Source organism: Protomyctophum parallelum, assembly GCF_964188405.1.
Source record: "Protomyctophum parallelum genome assembly, chromosome: 13".
Taxonomy (NCBI): Eukaryota; Metazoa; Chordata; class Actinopteri; order Myctophiformes; family Myctophidae; genus Protomyctophum; species Protomyctophum parallelum.
This window is the reverse complement of record NC_139708.1, coordinates 50,040,695-50,059,009: the sequence shown is the minus strand read 5'-3', so window position 1 is coordinate 50,059,009 and position 18,315 is coordinate 50,040,695. Positions and strand designations below refer to the sequence as shown.

General features: G+C 40.4%; 1 protein-coding gene across 1 annotated transcript in view; it reads left to right on the top strand.

The window, feature by feature from the left end:
- llgl1 (LLGL scribble cell polarity complex component 1) overlaps nucleotides 1-6,563 on the top strand; it is a 28,583-nt gene extending 22,020 nt beyond the window's left edge. The window contains exons 11-12 of the mRNA XM_083779789.1: nucleotides 1,708-1,790; nucleotides 5,639-6,563. Of these exons, the coding sequence (XP_083635915.1) occupies nucleotides 1,708-1,786 (79 nt within the window). The 3' untranslated portion in view covers nucleotides 1,787-1,790; nucleotides 5,639-6,563. The remainder of the gene's footprint in view (nucleotides 1-1,707; nucleotides 1,791-5,638) is intronic.
- Nucleotides 6,564-18,315: the final 11,752 nt, after the last annotated feature.

The window sequence follows — 18,315 nt, the reverse complement described above, 5'->3', positions numbered from 1 at the left end:
GTCATTAGAAAGCCTACTTTCCTTAGTGGACGCACTCTGAGCCCCCCCCCCCACCACACGTATAAACGTTTTGTTTCCACCGGGAAAAAAATACTTTTAGTTACTCTCTACCGATATTGCCCAGAGAACTGCCTCATAGAGAATAGTTTTCCTCCGGTGAAAGAAAATCCCATTTTGGCCAAAAGGTACCGTTTATACGTGTGGTGGTGGGGGGGGGGGCTCAGAGTGTGTCCACTAAGGAAAGTAGGCTTTCTAATGACACAACCCGCGCCTTTGTTTTGGTGAGTAGCAAAAACGTTATTTTTATTTACGCCAAAGAGGAGAGGCTGGTCTGATTTCGATTTGAGATTTAAAACTGAAAGTCCCATATAGCCTTATAGGCTGCTGCAGGGAAGAATGGTCGTAGAAGCAGTAGAAGGCTATGGACCAGAGCTACTGTGGAACGTGCGTGTCGAATTTGAAGTCGGTGCGGCGGACGGTTTCCGAGTTACGTGGATTACAGACGTGCATGCACACGCACAGAGACTTGATGCCTACTTGGAACGATGCAAGTTGGAAATGCATGCCGGCCCCACCGACCAAGTTCTTTGTCAGGCATGACATCATGATGAAGCCGGGGCGCCTGATGGAGAGGAAAGGAACTGGTTGGAATAACGTGTTCCTTCCACGCGCTACGTCCAACCAGGGAAACTCCCCCCCTGTCAGGTGTAAAAGGAGCAACTTGGACACTCAGGCATGAAGGAAGCATGAGTTCAAGTCCGTTGCTCTCCCCTTGTCCCCCATATATGGGGGCTAGGTTGGTCTCCCCTTGTCCCCCATATAGGGGGACTAGGTTGGTGGAGGGTGTGTAGAGCCCAGGATCACATTAGATGATTGACACCGGGGTGAAAAATGGGTTACAAAATTGTGGGATAAAAAAAATAAAAAAATAGGCATGACATCATGATGATGACATCTGATGGTGTCAACCTCATGATGTCGGAGAAGGGGGGGGGGGGGGTTAGACATGCACACAAAGCCACACGTTGTAGCGCTTTGCACTGCTCAAAAAAAAAAAGAAGGACCAGTTGTATAACCTCAGAAAAGATAGAAGATTATATGGGCGGGAACCCATTTTGGTGATAGCATTATGTCGTGCTTTAGCTATTTAAAAATAGCAGATCTACAAGCTTGTAAGCGCGCCACTCGGTGGCGCGCTACGAGCTTGTAGGTCTGCTATTTTTTTATTATCGAAGAGCGACTGACATAGAAGACATTTTTTAGAATCTGATCTCAGGTCAGAATGAAAACTGTCAGGATGTAGAAGACATTTTTTTAATCTGATCTCAGGTCAGAATGGAAAACTGTCAGGATGTAGAAGACATTTTTTAGAATCTGATCTCAGGTCAGAATGGAAAACTGTCAGGAATGTAGAAGACATTTTTTAGAATCTGATCTCAGGTCAGAATTGAAAACTGTCAGGATGTAGAAGACATTTTTAGAATCTGATCTCGGGTCAGAATGGGTTAGAATGGAGTACAGGCTTTAGTTTTTAGACACACTATTTGTCCGACTGTCATTAGACCGAAACCGGTGTGTCTAATCTCTGTGTGTGTGTGTGTGTGTGTGTGTGTGTGTGTGTGTGTGTGTGTGTGTGTGTGTGTGTGTGTGTGTGTGTGTGTGTGTGTGTGTGTGTGTGTGTGTGTGTGTGTGTGTGTGTGTGTGTAGCACTGTGGACGAGGCAGAGAACAACTTGAAAAACATCAAAGAGGAGGAGGGTCGTTCTACTGGCATCCTTATCAATTGAACAGGTGACAGAACACACACACACGCACACTCTCTCTTTCACACACACACACACACACACACTCTCTCTTTCACACGCACACACACACACACTCTCTCTCTTTCACACACACACACACTCTCTCTCTCTTTCACACACACGCACGCGCGCGCACACACACACACACACACACACACACACCACACACTCTCTCTCTTTCACACGCACGCACACACACACACACACACACTCTCTCTCTTTCACACACACACACACACGCGCGCACACACACACACACACACTCTCTCTCTCTCTCTCTCTCTCTCTCTCTCTCTCTCTCTCTTACACACACACACCTGTTTCTAATGAAGCGTGTCCAGGGTGTGTAAACTTCAAAGGGTTTTGTTTTTTCTGTCCAAGCGCTACATTCCTCCTCTGTCCATCCCATCTCTGGAGAGGACATCCCTCCTCTGTCCATCCCATCTCTGGAGAGGACATTCCATCTCTGGAGGAGGACATTCCTCCTCTGTCCATCCCATATCTGGAGGAGGACATTCCTCCTCTGTCCATCCCATCTCTGGAAAGGACATTCTTCCTCTGTCCATCCCATCTCTGGAGAGGACATTCCTCCTCTTTCCATCCCATCTCTGGAGAGGAGGACATTCCTCCTCTGTCCATCCCATCTCTGGAGAGGACATTCCTCCTCTGTCCATCCCATCTCTGGAAAGGACATTCTTCCTCTGTCCATCCCATCTCTGGAGAGGACATTCCTCCTCTTTCCATCCCATCTCTGGAGAGGAGGACATTCCTCCTCTGTCCATCCCATCTCTGGAGAGGACATTCCTCCTCTTTCCATCCCATCTCTGGAGGAGGACATTCCTCCTCTGTCCATCCCATCTCTGGAGAGGAGGACATTCCTCCTCTGTCCATCCCATCTCTGGAGGAGTCCTCTGTCCATCCCATCTCTGGAGAGGACATTCCTCCTCTGTCCATCCCATCTCTGGAGAGGACATTCCTCCTCTGTCCATCCCATCTCTGGAGGAGGACATTCCTCCTCTGTCCATCCCATCTCTGGAGAGGACATTCCTCCTCTGTCCATCCCATCTCTGGAGGAGGACATTCCTCCTCCGTCCATCCCATCTCTGGAGAGGACATTCCTCCTCTGTCCATCCCATCTCTGGAGGAGGACATTCCTCCTCTGTCCATCCCATCTCTGGAGGAGTCCTCTGTCCATCCCATCTCTGGAGGAGGACAAAAAGAAAAGCACAGCACAGACAGCGTCTCCTTAACGAGGCAGACATACTTGAGACAGCATTTAACATATACAGTACATCAGTGTTAAATGTACTAACAATTTCGTCAACAGATAAAAACTAGACTAAAATGTTAGACGGGGACTAGTGGACAAGAGATCCAGTATAAGTCATTTTACACTTGGTTGCATGCTGAAAATAGCAGATCTACAAGCTCACTGCGACGCGTTGTGAGCTTGTAGATCTGTTATTTTGGAGCATGTGCGCAATCATTACGACGGCATCAAGATGCATTTTAGACTAAAATCTTATGATATTTAGTCGACTAAAACTAGACTAACACTAAAACATTCCAGGTGACAAAAATGTGACTAAAACTGAAAGGAAACTATTCAAGAGACTATGACTAAAACTGAAATCAAAATCTGCTGCTAAAAACAACACTGCAGTACATACAGAAGAGCAGAGATGAGAGAACATGCAAAGAGTTAGCAAAGCTAATCTGTTTAAAGGGATTGTGACATTATTATTTTTAGGTTTTCTAATCTCAATTGCACCCAAAAAACATGAACATTTCTGTGATCTGGGGTTTTCTGGCTCAAACAGGTGCTCTGATTTGCCGGCAGATTGTGATGTAAGATCCTGCAAATCCCATATATGTCAATGGGATTTGCCAGCAGATGTCACTGTTTTCACTGTGTTGCCTGTTTTCATTGTAGCTCAAAATGCTTCCAAACCCCAAAGAAAACTTCAGACCACAGAAAATCCACTGAATGTTCAAAGTTCAGGTTTTTTGGGTGTAATTGAGGTCATAAAACCTAAAAGAAAAAAGAAAAATAAATGAAAATGAATGTCATAAAACCTTTAACCCATTCTGACCTGAGATCAGATTCATACGAGGTTTCCGCCGGACACACGCTGGTCTGATGAACCCATTCTGACCTGAGATCAGATTATAAAAATGTCAGTCGCTCTTCGATTTTATTAAAAAATAGCAGACCTACAAGCTCGTATCGCGCCACTCGGTGGCGCGATATGAGCTTGTAGATCTGCTATTTTTAAATAGCTAAAGCATAACATGATGCCGACACCAAAATGGGTGCCCGGTCAGAATGGGTTAATACGTGGCACCATTTTGTTTTGAAAGAAGGCATTAATTATCCCAGTGATGTATCTAAGACCCAGTGTAAATGTCATGGTATTCGATATAGTACTCTTTATCACACATTCACACAAGTATATGATTTATATTATACCATACTGTCTAGCCTTTAATTATATTCTGTCCACTCCTTTCTCCTTTATTGTAAACTCTTTCCTCCCCCCTAGTGGCTGAGTCTGATATTGAAGATGGCTTTAACCCATTCTGACCTGAGATCAGATTCTAAGAATGTCTTCTACATCCTGACAGTTTTCTGAAAAAGCTACGTTTCTATGTCAGTCGTTCTTTGATTTTTAAAAAATAGCAGACCTACAAGCTCGTAGAGCGCCACTCGGTGGCGCGCTATGAGCTTGTAGATCTGCTATTTTTCAATATTTAAAGCATAACGTAATGCTAACACCAAAAGGGGTTCCCGCTTAAAATGGGTTAAAACACTTTCTGATGCTGGACTGTAAAACACCACATTATTGTTCTCTTTTAAACATGTCTTTTGCACCATTCTCAGATGTCCCAGAAATGGGTAGTTATTTATTTTAACATTTTAAATATTAAAGAAGAGTACCTCAAAAATTACCATGTATTGCTGTACTTTTAATATATTGTGATGATAAATATTTTTTTGAATGGAATAAATATTACATTGGGTCAAATATAGTGATGGTTAGTGATGGTTTGACAGAAGTGGGGTTCAGTGTTCTAGGGTTAAGTGGTTAACCCATTTTGGGTGGGAACCCCTTTTGGTGTTCGCATCATGTTATGCTTTAGCTATTGAAAAATAGCAGATCTTGTAGGTCTGCTATTTTTGAAAAATCAAAGAACGACTGACATAGAAACATAGCTTTTTCAGAAAACGGTCAGGATGTAGAAGACATTTTTAGAATCTGATCTCAGGTCAGAATGGATTAAAAAGCTGCCTTTTGAAGTGTTAGCCTGTGCTTTTGAAACGTTCTGAGCGCTATATATATATATATATATATATATATATATATATTTCCATCGTTTGTATTGGCTGTTGTTTTGACAACATGAGCAACCTTTTTTTTAACCAGCTGCAAGCTGGTCAATATTAGCTTGCTAAAGTTCCGACCGGGTAGTACACACTGGAGATCATTTTCTGCTGGTTGCCAAGCCTGCATATTTCCAGCCTAACGTGGATTCATTCACAGTATTGCTTGCCTGGTTTGGTTTTTGGAGGCTGCTTTAGCTTATTTCTGTCACGACAGTTTGCCACCACTGGCAACAACCCATAACATCCCATCGTCTGCACGGCACTGCCTCGTCTCCAGCCACGTTGCCTCAGAATTCTTTAGGGTCACTCATTTGAGCATAACAGCGGAACGCAGCTAAAAAAGAGTGGCATAACGTCAGCAGCAGACCCACAGATAATAATAATGCAGCTGGTAATGAATTGATTTAATCAATTTGGGCTTGTTTTTTTTTTGTGTTGTCTTTCAACAGTTTTCAGGGAGGATGGTTGAAGTGGGATGATGGAACAACACAGCTGGATGTTGGACTATACAGACAGAAGGACCGACAGACAGACAGACGGACGGGGTAGTGGACTCGGCTCCAGTCCCAGTCCAGTCCCCACGACCCTCCTCCTCCAAAACCACCCCAAACCTACTGTAGAGCCCAGTCCAGTCCCACCACCCTCCTCCAAAACCACCCCAACCCTACTGTAGAGCTCTGCCACATCAACAACCAACACCCTCCCTCCTTCGTCTTGAAGGATCCTCTCCACCTGCCTCCCGGTTTACCCCTGGCACAAACCGGGAGGAAAGCCTTTGTTATGGACGACAAAGGAAGGAAAGAAATTCGTCACCCCCAACCATGTGTTGGACTGAAAGTATCACTCGTCGAAACATGACATTATTTTTGAGCCGCGGAGACCAGCAGACGTCTATACCCACTGAATCCACCAGGCAGAGGGTTCTTTTTTTCATCACCGCATGTGGGTTGTTCTGGATGGGGGGGAAAAAATGGCAGCCTGGTTGAGTCCGTGTTCTTAACGCAGGGGTTTTCCGGAACGGAATGGCTGAAGATTCCGGTGTTCTCTATATGGATTCATGTGGGATGCGTTGTTGTCGAGCCTTCATTCGTACCTCCCTTTGCACGTGTGGGAAACACTGACTGGACATGCTTACTGGGTGCTCATCAGCCAATCAGGACACTCAAAGATGAAGGCCGTTTTTTTTTGGAAAAGGGCTGCAACCTGAATATGAATGGGACATTTTATCTGCCATGTTTCTGTGGGGTTATTTTCCTCTCTCTCTCTCTCTCTCTCCCGTTTAACAGGTGTAATGTGCCATGTTTGATCCTGTTTTTGGGGAGCATTCAATGTCTCCCCGCACAGCCTGAATTATTGGTGCTCATTTGGGAAAATATCCTTGTTGTGAATATTAACCGTGCACACAGTTGGTGGATGGATGGATGTATTGGAAAGTGTTTCACAAACTAACCCAAGGATGAACTGTGAATCTGTAGCCCGAGACAGAAAGGGAAAACATTGTAGCGATATAGAGAGGGCAAAAAATGTGTATTTTATTTTAGCAAAAATGAAGTATGGAACATCTGTGAGAACTAGAGAGCTGTAGCATTCCCTGTTCTTTCTAGCCTGATTTGAAATGTTTATTTGAATAAAGCAATTTTTTTTAAACAATATAAACAGAAACGTCAGAATAACAAGCAGTACAAAATAATTAAAAAAAAAAAGCTAATTCAAAAGGAGTGAGAGGAAGCATGCAACTTATCCCATTCTGAACGGGAACCCATTTTGGTGTTATAGCATCATGTTATGCTTTAGCTATTGAAAAATAGCAGATCTATACAAGCTCATATCGCGCCACCGAGTGGCGCGCTACGAGCTTGTAGGTCTGCTATTTTTGAAAAGTCGAAGAACGACTGACTTTTTTTTTTTTTTTGGATCTGATCTCAGGTCAGAATGGGTTAATCAGACCAGTGTGTGTCCAGTGGGAACCTTGTATGAATCTGATCTCAGGTCAGAATAGGAATATGTTGTCATCGCACACAAGCACACTATCACTGAAGTTATCTCTTGGTATTGGCATCTCATGAAGGAACACGCTTAAGTATCCTAATTATGAAGGTTCTTTTTTGTTTGTTCGTTTGTTTTCATTTCTATTGAACTGACTGATACTATATTAGATGTTTTATATGGCTTTGAGGAAAGGTACCGCACAAAGAAGGAAGGTCACTTTGTTGTGTTGTGACTGATAACCACAGATCTGTGAAATAAGAATTATTAAAGGACCACTTCACCACTTTTCAACATCTCTTCATATAAATTGGTCCACTATTTCTTCCCTCCTCGGTCTGTGTCTCGTATAGGAGGGCTTTGGGCAGTTCGGACACCCGGTCCACCAGTGACATCATCATTAGGCAAGATTTGTTTTAAAATATATTTAGATTTGTATTACCGTGAGAACGATGGCTTCAACTTTTGCATTGCAACTTTTCAGGAAAAGAAAGCCTGCCAGTTTCTATTAGCTTGGATTCACCATCGATGATGTCACTGGTGGACGGGTATCTGGAACTGCCCACAGCCTTCTTATTGGACACAGACTGAGTAGGAAAGAAATGGTGGTATTTTATCATGAACATTAGTTAGGACCAATTATAGGAAGAGAAGTTGAAAAGTGTTGAAGTGGTCCTTTAATAACGTGGAAAAGGGAAATGCAGCGTTTTCGGTTACATCCGAGTCTTGACTTGACGGGGAAGGTGATTGCTTAAATGGACACTTCACCCTTTTTGCAAAAAAAAAATATGTTAATGACGTTTAGAAGCTTTAGATCACTTTCCTGGGGGTATTTATGTGTGTAATATGTGGTTTTAGATATTTTAGATTGTAGCAGTGAGCCTGTTGTCTCTGATGTCATGGACACTGGTCTCACTACCTTCCTGGACTACAATTCCTATAATTCTTTGGTGCACTGCTCCTCCTTGTGGATAGGGGGAGAGCTGTCTTACTGAGACAACATGTAGTCCAGGAAGGAAGTGAGCCCAGTGTCCATGACATCAGAGACAACAGGCTCACTGCTACAATCTAAAATATCTAAAACCACATATTACACACATAAAGACCCCCATGAAAGTGATCTAAAGCTTCTAAACGTCATTAACATATATTTTTTAGCAAAAAGGGTGAAGTGTCCCTTTAAGCAAATCCAGTTGAGAACCATGGCTTTTAGATGACGTGAAGACTGGCGATGGAGAAAGAAGCAAGTAGGCCTACTATGGGGTTTCTGTGAAGCAGTGTGGTCTGGGCAAACGTTTGGCTATAGCGGAAGCAAGTGCTTGGATCACCAGTATTTTAACCCTTTTAAAAAAAAACTTTTACTATGTAAAAAAATATATATTATATATATATATCTAGGTTTACGGCCTTGAAGTAAAGAGACAGGTTTATTATGCCAAGCCAATGATGGAATAGAACGTTTAGAATCTTCTAGAACCTTTTGTTCCATAATGTAGCTTTAGCAGAAACCGTTGAGTATTCCATGCTTTTGTTCTTATATATCACCTCATGTAAAGAGAATAAAATCAAAAGGGGGTACCTCACTGCTAACTAACGTAGCTCAAAAGATAGGATTGGTGATTACTTGCCTTTTTTTTAATGTGTTTATTAGTGTTTCGTTTATGAAGGTCTTAAGGGTCTCGTCGAAAACAAAAATACTTACAGTAACCATTTCATGCTACAGCCGGCACGACTTACTTTATGATTCCACCAACCGTGATGACTTGTTTTCTGTTGAAGTCTTTAATTTTTGTCTGTGTGTGTGTGTGTGTGTGTGTGTGTGTGTGTAGTTTTAATTGGATTGTTTAGCATTTTGCTGATGGAGAATGGTGAATGTTAATAAAGTATTTACTCTAAATGATGTGCATGGTATGTTTTTAGTTTTTTATGTGTACCGTGCGCGATAAATATTTTAATTTCACTTTTGTTCCCCTCAATGTTTGAGTGGTGCGACCACTCCCTTACGGAGCTGTGTGTGTGTGTGGCTGTCTGGGTATGAGCACGAAAATAGCATGGTTGTTTTTCACCACCTGTGCACAACCTAACACACACAAACACACACGCACATATTAACTGTATATATGATGATTTCGGGTGTGCCAGTACAGTACAGTACAGTACCTACAGTAGAGGGACCCCCATACGGTAACTCTGTCATTTCTCAACCGTTTTGGACATAGGGCAGCTTGCCGCAATTGACCCGGCCCCCTCGGCGCGTTCCTGGGGGTCTGGATGTTCCGGGGACTCCCCGGAGACCCCCACATGGTAACTGTCATTCCTCTACCGTTTCGGACGTGGGGGCGGCTCGCCGGAACCGGGCCGGCACCCTGGCCTGTGGGTCTGTAACACGGAGTTGCACCGCTCACTTCACACAGGTGTCATTTTTTTTCTTGATAGACCTTGAAGTGAAATGCATTAGCTGGTCTTAAATGGACACGGTCTTGCTGGTTTGTCAGTTCAGTTGGTCAGCTTGTCAACCAGTCAAACTGGATTCTGCTGGTCAAGAGGTCGGCCAGCTGGCTTTTTTTAAACGTTTTTTCTTTTTCCTTTTTTTTTTAAGTTAAGTTTGTGTGTGTGTGTGCGTGTGTGTGATACAGCTGTGCCCTCTGGTGGCGGGCCGGTGGTGTTACAGCGTGACACAGACAGACATAGGAGCATTACCTTTAATCCTCCCGACACTAAAACATAATATCGTCATTACGTCACCATCGAAAACCACTTACACTCTGGCATTGGGTTCTTTAATCCACATCTTTATTACGTCATCAATGAGAGCTATACCAGTTATACCCTGACGTCATATATGCTGGGACGGTGCATACGCATCTGTCTCTGTGTGCGAGTGTTTATTCTTCTCTGATATACTTGAAAATCAACCAAAGGAAAGGAAAGGTACTATGTTTACCCAGGGTAACTGGACTAAGGAAAGGAAAGGTAGTAGGTACTATGTTTACCCAGGGTAACTGGACTAAGGAAAGGAAAGGTACTATGTTTACCCAGGGTAACTGGACTAAGGTAAGGTAAGGAAAGGTACTATGTTTACCCAGGGTAACTGGACTAAGGAAAGGAAAGGTACTATATTTACCCAGGGTAACTGGACTAAGGAAAGGAAAGGTACTATGTTTACCCAGGGTAACTGGACTAAGGAAAGGAAAGGTACTATGTTTACCCAGGGTAACTGGACTAAGGTAAGGAAAGGTACTATGTTTACCCAGGGTAACTGGACTAAGGAAAGGGAAGGTACTATGTTTACCCAGGATAACTGGACTAAGCTCAAGAACTTGTTTACAGCCAGGCCCTGCTCATAGAACGACAGAGTACAGCCGACCGACCGGCCGACCTATCGCACCGGCCGGTACAAAAAAAGATTTTTTTTAAATAAAAAATAAAAATCCGGCACGTAGGCCGGAACAAATGGATTCTGCCCTTGCTGGAAACGAGGATAATTTATAATTTTTTTAAACGATGGGCTATAACCCATGTTTTTTTTGTTTTTTTTTTTTTTCAAATCCTCAAAAATGATGAAAAACGGCGTGCTATAGTATGCCGTACGATATGGGCTATAGCCCATACTCAAAAATGATGAAAAACGAGGATAAAAAAAAATTAAAAAATTAAAAAACGATGGGCTATACCCCCTGTTTTTTAATTTTTTTTCAAATCCTCAAAAATGATGAAAAACGGCGTGCTATAGTATGCCGTACGATATGGGCTATAGCCCATACTCAAAAATGATGAAAAACGAGGATTAAAAGAAATTCAAAAAACGATGGGCTATAACCCATGTTTTTTTATTTTTTTATTTTTTTTTCAAATCCTCAAAAATTATGAAAAACGGCGTGCTATAGTATGCCGTACGATATGGGCTATAGCCCATACTCAAAAATGATGAAAAACGAGGATTAAAAAAATTAAAAAATTCAAAAAACGATGTGCTATAACCCATGTTTTTTGAATTTTTTTATTTTTTTCAAATCCTCAAAAATGATGAAAAACGGCGTGCTATAGTATGACGTACGATATGGGCTATAGCCCATACTCAAAAATGATGAAAAACGAGGATTAAAAGAAATTCAAAAATTCAAGAAACGATGGGCTATAACCCATGTTTTTTTAATTTTTGAATTTTTTTCAAATCCTCAAAAATGATGAAAAACGGCGTGCTATAGTATGCCGTACGATATGGGCTATAGCCCATACTCAAAAATGATGAAAAACGAGGATTTTTTTTTTTTTTTAATTAAAAAACGATGGGCTATAACCCATGTTTTTTTATTTTTTTTTCAAATCCTCAAAAATGATGAAAAATGGCGTGCTATAGTATGCCGTACGATATGGGCTATAGCCCATACTCAAAAATGATGAAAAACGAGGATAAAAAAAAATTCAAAAAACGATGGGCTATAACCCATGTTTTTTGATTTTTTGATTTTTTTTTCAAAACCTCAAAAATTATGAAAAACGGCGTGCTATAGTATGCCGTACGATATGGGCTATAGCCCATACTCAAAAATGATGAAAAACGAGGATTAAAAAAATTCAAAAATTCAAAAAACGATGTGCTATAACCCATGTTTTTTGAATTTTTTTATTTTTTTCAAATCCTCAAAAATGATGAAAAACGGCGTGCTATAGTATGCCGTACGATATGGGCTATAGCCCATACTCAAAAATGATGAAAAACGAGGATTAAAAGAAATTCAAAAATTCAAGAAACGATGGGCTATAACCCATGTTTTTTTAATTTTTGAATTTTTTTCAAATCCTCAAAAATGATGAAAAACGGCGTGCTATAGTATGCCGTACGATATGGGCTATAGCCCATACTCAAAAATGATGAAAAACGAGGATAAAAAAAAATTAAAAAATTAAAAAACGATGGGCTATAACCCATGTTTTTTTATTTTTTTTCAAATCCTCAAAAATGATGAAAAACGGCGTGCTATCGTATGCCGTACGATATGGGCTATAGCCCATACTCAAAAATTATGAAAAACGAGGATATAAAAAAAATTCAAAAATTCAAAAAACGATGTGCTATAACCCATGTTTTTTGAATTTTTTTATTTTTTTCAAATCCTCAAAAATGATGAAAAACGGCGTGCTATAGTATGACGTACGATATGGGCTATAGCCCATACTCAAAAATGATGAAAAACGAGGATTAAAAGAAATTCAAAAATTCAAGAAACGATGGGCTATAACCCATGTTTTTTTAATTTTTGAATTTTTTTCAAATCCTCAAAAATGATGAAAAACGGCGTGCTATAGTATGCCGTACGATATGGGCTATAGCCCATACTCAAAAATGATGAAAAACGAGGATAATTTTTTTTTTAATTAAAAAACGATGGGCTATAACCCATGTTTTTTGATTTTTTTTCAAATCCTCAAAAATGATGAAAAATGGCGTGCTATAGTATGCCGTACGATATGGGCTATAGCCCATACTCAAAAATGATGAAAAACGAGGATAAAAAAAATTCAAAAAACGATGGGCTATAACCCATGTTTTTTGATTTTTTTATTTTTTTTTCAAAACCTCAAAAATTATGAAAAACGGCGTGCTATAGTATGCCGTACGATATGGGCTATAGCCCATACTCAAAAATGATGAAAAACGAGGATTAAAAAAATTCAAAAATTCAAAAAACGATGTGCTATAACCCATGTTTTTTGAATTTTTTTATTTTTTTCAAATCCTCAAAAATGATGAAAAACTGCGTGCTATAGTATGCCGTACGATATGGGCTATAGCCCATACTCAAAAATGATGAAAAACGAGGATTAAAAGAAATTCAAAAATTCAAGAAACGATGGGCTATAACCCATGTTTTTTTAATTTTTTTATTTTTTTCAAATCCTCAAAAATGATGAAAAACGGCGTGCTATAGTATGCCGTACGATATGGGCTATAGCCCATACTCAAAAATGATGAAAAACGAGGATAAAAAAAAATAAAAAAATAAAAAAACGATGGGCTATAACCCATGTTTTTTGAATTTTTTTCAAATCCTCAAAAATGATGAAAAACGGCGTGCTATCGTATGCCGTACGATATGGGCTATAGCCCATACTCAAAAATTATGAAAAACGAGGATATAAAAAAAATTCAAAAATTCAAAAAACGATGGGCTATAACCCATGTTTTTTTTTTGTTTTTTTTTCAAATCCTCAAAAATTATGAAAAACGGCGTGCTATAGTATGCCGTACGATATGGGCTATAGCCCATACTCAAAAATGATGAAAAACGAGGATAAAAAAAAATTCAAAAATTAAAAAAACGATGGGCTATAACCCATGTTTTTTGATTTTTTTTTTTTTTTTTCAAATCCTCAAAAATTATGAAAAACGGCGTGCTATAGTATGCCGTACGATATGGGCTATAGCCCATACTCAAAAATGATGAAAAACGATGATACATTTTTTTTTCAAAAATTCAAAAAACGATGGGCTATAACCCATGTTTTTTTTTTGTATTTTTTTTCAAATCCTCAAAAATTATGAAAAACGGCGTGCTATAGTATGCCGTACGATATGGGCTATAGCCCATACTCAAAAATGATGAAAAACGAGGATTTTAATAAATTCAAAAATTCAAAAAACGATGGGCTATAACCCATGTTTTTATATATATATATTTTTTTTTCAAATCCTCAAAAATGATGAAAAACGGCGTGCTATAGTATGCCGTACGATATGGGCTATAGCCCATACTCAAAAATTATGAAAAATGATGATACATTTTTTTTCAAAAATTCAAAACGATGGGCTATAACCCATGTTTTTTTTTATTTTAATTATCTTTTTCAAATCCTCAAAAATGATGAAAAACGGCGTGCTATAGTATGCCGTATGGTATGGGCTATAGCCCATGGTCCAAAATGATGAAGAACGAGGATTAAATCTGACATTATTAAATTATCATTACCGAAACAGACGTTCTCTCTACCGCAACATACTTAAAAATATAGCGGCGGTGTTTTGGTGAATTGGTGTTGCGGAGGATGAGACACATTATGCATTCTCTATGGCAATAGCACAAACTTTGGCATGCTACTAGTAGTCCTACATACTTAAACCTACCAACCCCATTCTAGCCTACTTAGGTTCATCTTACGGTGGACATGTTTGCCTGAAAAGGAATCTTTGAAATGTTTCATAGTTTTAGAAATATAGTGCTTTCAAATTTACAATGGGGCTCACTGGCAGACATTGGCACGTCAAAAATTACTTTCACCTAGAAACTCCATTCACACTTTTTATTATTCAGCTTACTGTGGAGACACATGCTGGAAAGTTTTACTTTGAAATGTTTTATAGTTTCTGAGTTATTTAACTTAAACGCCCAATGCATTCTCTATGGCAATAGCACAAACTTTGGCATGCTACTAGTCCTATATACTTATTATGACATGATTTATAACATAATTTTAAAAACATTAAAAGTCTTGGCCATGGTCCTTCAAACGTGTCTAAAAAGTTTGAACACTCAACTCCACTCCAGTATTTCTTGACACGAGTTTTTGTGCATGTGTAAAGTTCATCCTGAGAAGCCATGGAAAAACACATTATTTTATTTTAGCCTGTAGATGTCGGTAATTCCCCCTTTCCTGTCAACCCAAGATGCGCTACTTTGACAACTTGGTAGGAACGTGTCAAAAATAAAAGAGTCATCTAGGCCAGTTGGTATCCAGTGTAAGGACATGTGTTGATTGACACAGCCAACAACAGAGCAGATTGATTTTTCTCTAGAAGCCATTATTAGTAAGTATTACAAAGAAACAAAGTTGCAGTCACAATGAATGAGGAAGCGGAGAAGAGAGGGTAGGCACTAGGCAGGGAGCAGAGGGGAGGGGGCGGAGTTTTAGCGGAGAACTACGTATATCTCTGCCGTCCAACCAGATGAGACATTTTTGCATAATTATTCACAAAAGTCCAGACAGCAGAGAATACACTGAATGTTCAAACTTCGTTTTTTTTTGGTGAAATTGATGTCAAGAAAAGCCAAAAAAGCCAAAAAATCTACAAAAATGTGTTTTAAATGTCACAATCCCTTTAAACCTACCAACCCCATTCTAGCCTACTTAGGTTCATCTTACGGTGGACATGTTTGCCTGAAAAGGAATCTTTTAAATGTTTCATAGTTTTAGAAATATAGTGCTTTCAAATTTACAATGGGGCTCAATGGCAGACATTGGCACAAATTACTTTCACCTAAACTCCATTCACACTTTTTATTATTCAGCTTACTGTGGAGAGACATGCTGGAAAGGCTACACAATGAGCAGAAAATGAACCATGTAACAACAAATTGAGCAGGGCACCGCAGGGAGTTGAACCCCGTTCTGGTAAACCAGAAGTACCACAACCAGTGCCTTAGTTTTTGCTTTATATGATTACTGTCACAATACACAGATAAATTTAAAGGTATATTCAGTGATTTAACTTAATTCAAATATCACTTATTTTTTTGTTTTGTTGTGATAATCCTCTCTACTATAGAGTGTGCTGACCATATAAGGAGTTCCTCCCTGTCCCCAGTTAACCCCTGGGGGTCAAAAACCCGTAGGTTTCGTTTTTGGTTCTCTATCCTGATTGGATGAAAGGCTTGGGTCCCAGCCAAAAACGAAACCTAAGGTTTTTTGAGTTAAATCACTGAATATACCTTTAATTTAGGTAACCAAATGGACCCCAATAGTAGATCTTCATTACTTAATCTCCAAAAAACTACACAAGAGAGAATGTAGAAGATTGCTACTTTTTTGTTTGCTTGTTCTTGGTTTATCAAGGGAGTAGTAACTTGTATAAATAACATAAGTAACATCACAATTAGAGAATGTAGAAGAACATGTATGTACCGTGCCGATGTTGTTTTTATACGTTGGCGTACAAGAGGACCCGGGTTTGCTTCCCGCCAATGACAAAGATTGTTTGTTTGCTTCCCGCCGACTTCAAAGAATGTTTGTTGTCTTACCAAACAAACAAAACTCTTTTCACATCTAGTCGATTACTTACTTACGGTGGTCCGTGAACAAAGAATGGAGCTATTGACCAGATGTGAAAATAATAAGTTTGTTTTTGAACAAAGGAAAAGAAACTCATGCCTCGACAGGCAGGTGAAACGGGCCCTGATGTTTACAAGGCAGCGAACCTAACCATTCGACTACAGGAACACGGTTTAGCAGACTTGTACTTTTATAATATATATAAATAACAGATGTTTGAACAACAAAAGCAGCGTTAAGTATTCAATAAGATTAATTGTTTACCTGCAGACGACGGCGACCTCGACGTGTGATGTGGCAATCCAAACAAACTGTGAGCAAACCCATCTCAACGCGCTTGAGCCGTATTTGAGGGGCAGCGTCACTTCCTTCTGGTGTGAAGCTCCGCCCAGCCAAGAGTTTTACCCGCGAATCTTTTGTAGTCACTTGTAGTCCTACGTTACGTCCGGGTTCTATAGTAGGCAATGGACACCAGCTCCCGTCCGCTTCTCATTGGCCTACATGTCAATACAAGTTACACTTTGAGGTGTTTAATATTAAAACAAACGGTTTGTTGTAACAAACACTGTCTCTAGAGCAGCGTGCTTGTTTGGGCGTGTGTGTGGTCGTGGTGGTGTGACCAAAAGGTGGCGTGCACGAGCTGATGACTTAACCTCGCCTCGCCTCACCTAACCAGGCTTTCCATGCACACTCCTGTGAGTAGCCTAGAAATTAGACGGCTAGCGGTGAAACCTTTTTATAATAATAATAATAATAACTTTATTTATATAGCACTTTTCTGGACAAAGTCACAAAGTGCTGCACAACAAATTCACAGGAGAATCGAACACATCCAAACGGATGCAGCACAGTAAATCAAGAACCCACAGCAGAAAGCATATTCATATACAATATAAAAACAACAACAATGTAATAGATAAAAATAAAAATAAAAATACCGACAGAATTCAGTGAACAAACATTCAACGGGGCTAGGGGGGAATGCTTTTCTGAACAAGTATGTTTTGAGAAGAGTTTTAAAAGATGCAATGGTATCTGCTTGTCGGATGGTTTTGGGGAGGGTGTTCCCTTGTTTACCCGATGAAATTTCTCGGGAACCTTTAGGAGAGCCCCGTCTGAGGACCTAAGGGTACGGGGAGGGTTATAGGGGTGTAGGAGATCGGCAAGATATTGGGGTGCCTGGCCCATTTGTACCTTAAATGTTAGTAAAAGGATTTTAAAATCAATTCAAAAAACAACAGGGAGCCAGTGAAGTGTAGCCAGGACCGGAGTGATGTGGTCCCGTTTCCTGGTGTTTGTCAGGAGTCTGGCGGCAGCGTTTTGGACAAGTTGTAAGCGGGAAATGGATTTATGGGTTAGGCCTGTGTAGGGTATAGTGCGTTGCAATAATCTAAGCGTGATGTGATGAATGCATGAATAACTTTTTCAAGGTCGGGGACTGTTAAAAATGGCTTGATTTTAGCTATGCTTCTTAGTTGGAAGAAGCATGCTTGTACGGTTTTCTTTATTTGGGTGTTAAAGCTAAGGCCTGAGTCAATGAAAACCCCAAGGTTTTTTGCTACCGGTGTGATGTTCATAGCCATGTCTGCTAGGCTGTTTTTTAGGATGTCGGTGTCGCTTGGAGGGCCAAAGATAACTATTTCTGTTTTATTTGCGTTGAGCTGGAGAAAGTTTTGGGACATCCAACTATTTATGTCCAGGAGACATGCCTTAAGGGCGACTAGACTGTCAGGGGTAGGGGACTTTATGGGGACGTATATTTGGGTGTCGTCTGCATAGCAATGGAAAGTGAGGTTATGTTTATGGATAATGACACCTAGGGAGAGCATGTAAACTGAAAACAGTAGGGGACCAAGTATGGAGCCCTGGGGGACACCACAGGTGAGTGGGGCTATGGAGGAGGAGGCATCTCCGGACGTGACGCAAAAAGTCCTATTTGCCAGGTATGATCGGATAAGTTCCAGGGCTGTTCCCTGCAAACCAACCCATGTCTGCAGGCGGTTGAGCAAGATGGGGTGGTCCACCGTGTCGAAGGCAGCACTCAAGTCCAACAAAACCAGTACTGCACAATCTCCGTTATCGGTGGTGAGAA